This window comes from Panthera tigris, chromosome E3, assembly GCF_018350195.1.
Source record: "Panthera tigris isolate Pti1 chromosome E3, P.tigris_Pti1_mat1.1, whole genome shotgun sequence".
NCBI lineage: Eukaryota > Metazoa > Chordata > Mammalia > Carnivora > Felidae > Panthera > Panthera tigris.
In genome coordinates this window covers 21,642,463-21,651,366 of record NC_056675.1, presented here as the reverse complement: position 1 = coordinate 21,651,366, position 8,904 = coordinate 21,642,463, and the positions used below count along the sequence as shown (strand labels likewise).

At 56.2% G+C, this 8,904-nt stretch overlaps 1 protein-coding gene across 1 annotated transcript; it reads left to right on the top strand.

The window, feature by feature from the left end:
• The first annotated feature begins 575 nt into the window (after positions 1-575).
• On the top strand, positions 576-8,416 carry AQP8 (aquaporin 8). The gene is made up of 7 exons (XM_007084085.2): positions 576-587; positions 1,004-1,153; positions 1,302-1,555; positions 2,893-3,019; positions 4,607-4,821; positions 6,613-6,747; positions 7,964-8,416. Exons 2-7 carry the CDS (start codon positions 1,142-1,144, stop codon positions 8,010-8,012), a joined length of 792 nt encoding a protein of 263 aa, XP_007084147.2. The 5' UTR covers positions 576-587; positions 1,004-1,141; the 3' UTR covers positions 8,013-8,416.
• The last annotated feature ends 488 nt before the right edge of the window (positions 8,417-8,904 follow it).

Sequence of the window (8,904 nt, the reverse complement as noted above, 5' to 3'; positions counted from 1 at the left end):
TGGCAACCACCGTCTCCTTTCTGTCTCTAGGACTCTGACTACTCCAGAGACCTCCTATAAGTGGAATCACGCAGCATTTGTCCGTTGTGACTCAACCCACACGTTTTGCAATCACAAAACCTATGTGACCCTGGGAAACGTAACTTTCCTGAATCTCCACCTCCCCTTGTGGAAAAGTAGGAGTACCTACGTCGCGGGCTTACTGCTGAAGTGAGATAATGCATATAAGGTTCTTAGCCCGGTGCCTGGCAAGTAGAAGGCTTGTAGAAATTGCTCAATAAATACTTGTTACACGTAAATATCTGTTCTTCATTAGTAGACACCGGTGTTGTGCTGATTGTGTCTGCCAGTGTCACAAGCTCTTTGTCGTATGAACTCATTCAAACCACAAACGCCCCTATGTCGTCAGTTCTATCGCTATCGTTCCCGCTTCACAGCGGAGAATACTGCGGCGCAGAGGGGACAGCAACACAGGGCTCCAGAGCCAGTTCACGGCAGAAACGGGCTTGGGATCCAGGCAGCCTGTTTCCGAGGCCCGCAGGCTTTCCCGCGACGCACGTTGTTACCGTGGCTGCCGCTGGCTGTCGGTGGGTGGACGGTCTTCCGTCTCCGCGCATTCAGTCCTGGATCAGGCAGTGAGGGTGAGGGGAGTTGTTGAGGCCCCAGATACGAGGAGGAGACATCTGAGGGAATCCACGGAAACATCACTGAAAATGCGCTGGCCATTCTCTCCCACGTGCGGTCCCAGCCCAGAGGGGCCCTCCTCGTGCGCACACGCTGGTCTCCTTCGGACCCTTTTGGTGGCCGCGGGGACCCTTGTGGTGGCCCCACTCCCCAGGTGGTGCAGGTCAGCCGGTGCCTTCTCCCCTTGTTGGCAGAAAGCTTAGCGATCCTTGACCATCCCCTGCCCTGCCCAGTGGAGATTAAAAAAAAAGAAAATGTTTCCTCTTCTGGGCCCCAGGGCCACCTCCCACCGCGCTTTATTGCTTTCTTGGCACCCTAGGGGAGCCTCCGCAGCCCTTTAAAAGGAGCAGAGCCCGAAGGAGAATGAGCAGCCCCGGTCTGAGATAAGAGCCCGACAGCAGGTGCACTCTCCCAGCCAGCTCAGGCAAGAGCAGGTGCGCGGGTCACTCGGGCCCTGATGTCTGCGGAGGTGAGCCCGCAGCTGGCCTCTGCCTCTGCCTCTGCCTCCGCACCCTGGCCGTACAAGGGGTGCTGAGAATTGACAAGGCTGGGGCGCTGGGGGCTCCTTTCGGGGCTTTCCTCCCACCCGTGTCCGCTCTCCCTTTTCCCCGCTGCAGGCGGCTGTGTCTGTGTGTGACGCTGAGTTTGTCGGTGGCAAGGGGAAGCAGCCAAGCATGGGAGGCAGGTGTCGTGAATCCTGGTATGAGCGGTTCCTGCAGCCCTGTCTGGTCGAACTGCTGGGCTCTGCCCTCTTCATCTTCATCGGGTGCCTGTCGGTCATTGAGAACGGGCCGGACACTGGGCTGCTGCAGCCGGCCTTGGCTCACGGGCTGGCCCTGGGCCTCATCATCGCCACACTGGGGAATATCAGGTGAGACCAGTTCCGAGGGATCGGCCTAGGCTAACCTGGGCGGGCAGAGGCGGGGAGCAAAGCTACCAGAGGGGACCCTGGGCACATATGCAAGTTTCCCAGCATTGTACATAGGAGCGTGGGCTGGGGACTCGGACTGCCTGGGTTCAAATCCTACCTCTGCAGCCTACGGGCTCTGTGGCTTTGGGCAAGTCCCTCTCCAAACCCTAAATGCCCCACCCGTAACATGGGGAGAAGAGAGTATTTTTTAGTTTTTTCCTCAAGCCCACACATATACAATGCTAACCCAGTGTGAGGCACTGTTCTAAACACTTCCTTCCTCCCTCTCTTCCTTCTTCCCTCCTTTCTTTCTTTCTTTCTTTCTTTCTTTCTTTCTTTCTTTCTTTCTTTCTTCCTGCCTGCCATATATATATATATATATATATATATATATATACATATATAAATTTTTTTACATGTTTATTTATTTTGGAGAGAGAGCCTGAGTGGGGGAAGGGCAGACAGAGGACAGAGGCTCCAAAGCAGGCTCTGCACCATCAGCACAGAGCCCAATGCAGGGCTCAAACCCACGATTCGTGAGATCGTGACCTGAGCTGCAGTCGGATGCTTAACCAGCTGAGTCACCCAGGCACCCCTCTAAGCACTTTCTAGATATGGACTCATTGAATGTTCTCAACAACCCCTTGAGGGTAGTTGCTATCATTATCCTCACTTTCCTGGTGTGGCCGAGAAAGGCCACGGGACTCATCCACAGTTTCTTGGTTAGTAAGTGGCAGAGCCAGGAGGAAGCCCACGCTGAGAGCCCCGCGGGAATCAAACGGCACCAAGTGCTCAGCTCCACGTTACTGGTGCCATTAGAATAGGGTTTTCCTCCAGCCTAGGGAAAGACGGAGTTCAGCCACTCAGGAGCTCTTTTGCAGAGCCTGGACACTGGTAAAGGGACGCCAGGATACCTCTCTCTGTCTCCTAATTTGGAGTCTGGGGTCTCATTCTGACTGATGGCCACATCTCTTGAGGGCTGGAGCTCTGAGTGAGTCCAGAAGGAGTTAAGGGATGGTCGCCCACCAGGTCCTTCCTCTGGACACCGTGGGCTCTGGGTGTAGGGCAGGAATGGGGCTGCCCGCTTCTCCCCGGCTGTCCCCCACATCCCTCACCCCACCAGTGGGCACCTCAGGGAAAACGGGCAGGATCTGGTGCCTGTTTTCTACTTGAGCAAGGTCCTTGGCTCACTCTGGTGCTGCAGGGCCATCCTGGGGGGCCACCTGGGGGGACACATGCGCTCTAGTGTTGGCCTAGACCTTGGTCTCAAGACTTCCTTCTGCTTTTGCGGGTGACAGTGGTGGGCACTTCAACCCTGCGGTGTCCTTGGCGGCCATGCTGATCGGAGGCCTCAACCTGGTGATGCTCCTTCCCTACTGGATCTCCCAGCTGTGCGGGGGGCTGATCGGGGCCGCCTTGGCCAAGGTGGGTGATCCCCACGGGGGCTGGAGTGAGGGGAGTGGGGAGTCGGAGGCGCCCCACTCTTTTCCTCTAGGATTTTCCTTCATTGGGATCGGGTGGGTCCTTTTCTCCTGGGAAGGGGGCCTTTGGCTCTCCTTAAACACACCCTGTTCTGTCAGTGTCTGGACATAGCTCTCCCCTGGACAGACTAGGAAGCAGAATTTGGGACTTGAAGTTTCTCTCCCTGAGACCATTTCTGGCTTTGGAATGGCTTTGGATAATGTTTCTAGTGTTTTGCCATTAATTCATTCACTCACTCATTCATTCATTCTACAAACTGAGGGTGTGGGAAGGCTCTGGTAACTCTCCTTGAACTAACTTCTCTGCCTGTTCTCCAGTTTGCCTGCCTTTAAACCGAGTCCCTCGACGTGTGATGGGAGTTAACAATCAGTTTATGTCTGGAATCTTCTCCTGGCAGGACGGCTACCGCCTCCTCCCCGCCACTCAGGTTTTTATAGACCTACACATCACTTCACGGATGGACTCCCTCCTTGCCTCCTTCCCTTCTTTTTTCCCCTTCCTGTTGCTGTTAAGTCTCAGTACAACCAGGGGCCCTGCAGGATGTAGGGCTTGTAGGCAAGTGTGTTAAGGGGCGTGGGGTCGGGTTGGAACAGGGGGCGCCCGTTAGCCTGGCTGGGGTTCGGCCTATAGCTCTAAGCACTGGCCCATGGCAGACTTTGGTCTAGAGTCCCATTTTGCTGTCTTCCCTGCCCTGGTCTCCCCGTGTTCCCCTTTGAGAACCTTATCCCCTGTCTGCAGAGTGGGGGCTGGACCTTCCCGCTCTGATCCCTGGTGGAAAGCAGTTCCTAGGCTCTCCCTCCAGCCGGGCCACCCACAAACCCGCCCAACACAATCTGGGCAGTGCAGGGCGGAGGCTCTGGTCACTGAGCACACCCTCCCTGCGAAGCAATTCACACAGCTTCTCTCGGTAAATCTCCCGGCTGCGTCACAAGGAGCCACAGTCGGTTCTTAGAGGGCACTCGCTGCCTGAGTTCAGAGCTCTGATTACCATCACCTCCGCTTTATGGAGGAGGAAACGCAGACGAAGTCGGTAGCTGGCCCAGGTTCAGCCGAACCGGGAAGCAGCCGGGTCCAGATTTAGGTCCAGGGTCCAGAAGCTTGCTCTGCTCTCTTCCCTTTCCAGGTGCCCTGATGACTCCTGAGGCTGACTTCCTGTCAAGCCTCAGGGTTTCCTGACCCCTTCAAAGGGGCCTTAAAGGGGGCTGGCAGTGGGTGCATCTGGTCGGATGTGTTTGCAGAGTCTGTTGAGTAAGGTTTTTTTGTGTTCTTTTTTTCAAAGAGGATCGTCTAGTTACATGAGCTCTGGGGCCCTGACCCCTGCAGCCACTGCTGGGTTATCCCGTTTTACAGATGAGGCTCAGAGAAGTCCGGTGGCTCTCAGTGAAAACCGAAGCTGGGGTATGCGTGACTGTGGATTGGACAGAGCCTGTCACTGCCCCAGCGGTTGTGGGGCACGCGCTTCCCCTCGCTGCCCACCGTCCCCCTGGCCTGCCCACACGGTGAGGCCAGTGGCTTCTCTTCTCTCCGCAGGCAGTGAGTCCTGAAGACAGGTTCTGGAACGCGTCTGGGGCGGCCTTTGTGACGGTCCAGGAGCCGGGGCAGGTGGGGGGGGCGGTGGTGGTGGAGCTGATCCTGACGACCCTGCTGGCACTGGCTGTTTGCATGGGCGCCATCAACGAGAAGACGCAGGGCCCTCTGGCTCCATTCTCCATTGGCTTTGCCGTCACCGTGGACATCCTGGCTGGGTGAGCGGTCCTGGGCCAGCCTTTGGGGTTGGGGTACCCAAGGAGGCACCTCTCTGCCCCTCTAGTAAGTTATTGCCGTGATGGAACGTGGGCCTCAAATGACCCTTCTAACATCATTCCAGGGAAGTCAGAAAACTGGCTTCTCATGTGAAATTTTCCTTTCTTTTGAAAAAGTTTTTTTAATGTTTATTTTTGGGAGAGAAAGAGAGAGAGAGAGATGGAGAGCAAGTGGGGGAGGGAGACACAGAATCCGAAGCAGGCTCCAGGCTCCAAGCTGTCAGCACAGAGCCCGACACGGGGCTCGAACTCACCAACTGTGAGATCATGACCTGAGCTGAAGTCAGACGCTTAACTGACAGAGCCACCCAGGCACCCGGGAATTTACCTTTTTTTGTAGCGTTAAACATTTCTGTGAGCTGTGTTTGTTCAGTCAGTGGGAAGCCAGGTTTTAGCCTCAGCCTCACAAAGAGCTTCCATACCCACTGACTCATCTAGGGTGAGCCCCTCAGGGGTGCAGGAGGGGTTTAAGGAGACAAGCTTGGGTCAGGGATTGTTTCTCCCATTTTATATATGAGGAAACTGAGCCCAGAGAGAACACACGTGACTTATTTAAGGTCACTGGACAGTGGCAAATTAAAGGACAGATCTGGGATAAGAGCCCAAATCTCTTAGGGAAGGGGACAAGCCCCTTCCTCTTTTTTTTTTTTTTTTTTGGGGGGGGGGTTATTTATTGGAGAGAGAGAGGGAGGGAGAGAGGAGGGGGGGGTGCAGAGGATCTGAAGCAGCCTCTAAGCTGACAGCAGAGAGCGGGATGCGGGGCTCGAACTTATAAACCAGACCCGAACCAAAGTCAGCCGCTCAACTGAGCCACCCACGTGCCCCGAGGGAGCCCCTTCCTAATGCCCACCTCCTTTCTTTCTCTTGGACACAGAACCAAGTCTAGGCGGTCCCGGCTCTGCCGCCCACATCGCTGTCATCCTTTGGGAGGTGGAGTCTGGGGAGCTTGGGGGGCGGGGGGACGTGCGGAAAGCGCGTGTAAAGCCGCGGCGGTGCTTTGCTGCCCCCTAGCGGCTGTTGGTTCCTTTACAAGCCAACGATTCATCCTTTGGACTTGGGCTGCCGGGCAGGGGACCCCGGGAGACCCTCAGCAACGCGGCAAGGATACCGACCCCAGAACCAGAGAGGTAGCCCCGGAGAACAGCCCCCCTCCTCCCGTAGGAGACGCCAGGCCCCAAGCTTGTGGCACAACAAGGGCTAATAAGGGTTAGCTAGATTAAACGCTTGTACGTGAATTATATTGTGAGTCTTGGGCTCCTAAGTGCATTTTCGCAGTGGCTCCTGACAAGAGCCAATGAGATAGGTACTTTCTCCTCGAGCGAAGGGCACACAGCTAGAAAGAGCTGGGCTGGGTTTCGGATGCAGGTCAGCTTCACTCCGAAGTTCATGCGGTCGATGCTGACTGCTTGCCTTGGTTTCTTCAACGTCGACGAGGACCTGGACCCGTTTTCTCTTCCTGTCACCACGGAACACTCTCTGCTGTCTGTTCTTCTAGAAGGGCGTGGGGGGAGTGACAGAGAAGCCTTCCACTTCCCGGTGCTAATAGCCTCTTCGCCTGTGTCTTCTTTGGGATCCACCCCCCTCCCCCCGCCCCACCAGAGCCCCACAATATGGTGGCTTCAAGAGGGTTTCTGGGTGGTGTGTGACTTAAGCCTAGCTGGGGAAATGAACTTGACCTTGACGCGGGCTGGGGCCTGGCTGGGATCTGGCGACCACGTGGCTGGGTGTTTGCAGGGGTGCTGTGTCCGGAGCCTGCATGAATCCTGCCCGTGCCTTTGGACCTGCTGTGGTGGCCAATCACTGGGACTTCCACTGGATCTACTGGCTGGGCCCGCTCCTGGGGAGCCTCCTCGTAGGAGTGCTTATCAGGTAGGAGCGTGACCCAGGGTCACCGGCCCCTCTCGTGGGCACCTGGTGTCAGTTCCCAGAGCATCCAGGCCTAGAGGGCTGGGATCTCACTTGGGTTTGAAGAAGGGAAGAGGGAGTCTTCTCCAGAGACAAAGATTATGGCTCCGGGACCTTTGGTTCCAAGTGCCGGAAATCCATCTCGACGTAGTTTACGTCACAAGGGGGAATTCACTCACTCACATAAATGAGAAGTTCACACGTGGCACCGGCTTCAGGTGGTGCTCAGTGTCTTCAGGACTTGGTCTGCTATCCTCTGGGCAGGCTTCATGCTCCGAGAGGCTCTCCGGGAGAGGCAGAGATGCTCGCCGGAAAAGCTAGGCTTCTATGTCGGCAGCTTAACAACCCCAGAAGAGATAGAACAACAGCTCTGGCAAAAGCCCGGGGTCTCACGTTCACTGGTTTGGACCGGCGCAGCGTGGGTCGTGTCCCCCTCTGCATCCACCCCTGTAGCCACGGGGCTCAGGCACTCTTCCTGGCTATGTCGGGAGTTGGGGCGAGGTCAGCCTCACCTGCACGGCCACGTGGGCCACGAGTCAGGGAGCTCCTCACGGGGCGGGGGAGTCCTGTCCACAGAGAGAACCGTGGAGATGGTGCCCCCAAGAGCACGCGTGCCAGGAGATGCCATTGACACGAAATGCAACGTGAGCAGAGCTCCCGGGCCTCGTGCGGTGGGGAACAAGGTCGATGCCACCACAAGGATAGTATCTGCTTGACCGCTTCCCCTTGAGCTCTCCTTTTGTGAGCTTTGAAGGTCTGCAGGGGCCTGGTGTGTTTTTTGTTTGTTTGTTTTCCCTGCTCCAGGCCCTGCAGGGACTAGGGTCTGGACTTGGTACACGTTGAACCTACCTCCCGCAGCCTGGGAGGGCACAGTCGCTGGGCTGGTCTCTAGCGTTTGCCGCCATTGCCCATCTGCAGTCCGGCTTAGCCCACGGGTTGGCGATGAAGGGCATCACTGTTGCTTTCGGAATGGCCGAGAGAGCATCTCCAGGGAAAGGTTACTGGAAAGCAAACAGGAGTTTCTCCCTTTCCCTGAGGGGATTTGGCTATTGAGGCTGGAAGGGCTCAGGAGAGCATCTTTCTGGAGAATTCTGGGCCTGGAGACACTTGATGAAGGGCTGGCTCTCTCCTCCAGAGGCTCGGGGGCCTTATGGGGCCTTTTTTTTTTTTTTTTTTGTAGGTTCATCATTGGTGATGGGAAAACCCGCCTAATATTTAAGGGACGGTGACCCTGGTGGCATTGCTGCGGCCCCACCCAGAATGCAGACAGGTCACCTTCTGCATTTCCTGCCTGGGCAGAGGCCCAGAGGAGCCCCTCACTTGCTTCCCCCCCATGTGCGCCTGGCTTCCCAGATAGACAGACTGCCGCTAAGTTCTGAGGATGCTCTACGTTCTCCGAACTCCACTGGGCTCGGCGGAGACCTCAGCCTGGGGGGCGTGTTGCCAGCACGAGGGAGAGGTCTTTCTCAGGAGGGAGGGTCCCAGGAGCTGAATAGGTGGCTGTTTATGCGCAGGAGTTCACTGCCCCCGGCCCCTTCTCCTTTTCCTTCTTCGCTGTTACAGAAGGGCCTTCAGGGGGTTTCCCTGCTTCCTGAGCTGCCACTTTAGCTTTGCAATAAATAGTCCACTATTCCCTTTTGGGTGCATTTGCCTTTCATTTCGGACATGGGCGCTGCTGGGGAGGAAGCAAAAGTCTGGGCTGGGCCTTAGCTGTCCGGAGCCTGGCTTAGGGTCCGCATCAAGGTAGGTACTGAGGACGTGGGCAGTCCTAGAGCCCGTCTTCCACCAGGCCAGACCCATCCTGGAGCCCTGCCAGGAGCTCAGAGTCAATCCCTGATCAGAGGCCGCAGGGTCCAGGGTCTGGTTTAGTGGCCAGTGTCACCTAGGACACGGATCAGCCCACTTGAGGTGCTTGGCCGGGGATGGGGGTGAGTATGGGGGTCGGCCAGAGCTGTAAGGATCTCCCAAGGAGATCAATAACATGGCATAACATAGGTCTGGAGAGAGAGTGGTGTTTCGATGGAAGATATGACTATCACGAATAAGGAAGGATTGAAAAAAGATACGGAGACACATTCGTAACCTCATACCTTCCAAAAAGAGCGCATCATCTCTACAATC

What these genes read in the sequence shown, in the direction of transcription:
- AQP8 (XM_007084085.2), top strand. An exon ending in GCCACACTGGGGAATATCAG is followed by an intron (nt 1,556 to 2,892) that starts GTGAGACCAGTT and finishes TGCGGGTGACAG; the next exon opens with TGGTGGGCACTTCAACCCTG. An exon ending in CTCGTAGGAGTGCTTATCAG is followed by an intron (nt 6,748 to 7,963) that starts GTAGGAGCGTGA and finishes TTTTTTTTGTAG; the next exon opens with GTTCATCATTGGTGATGGGA.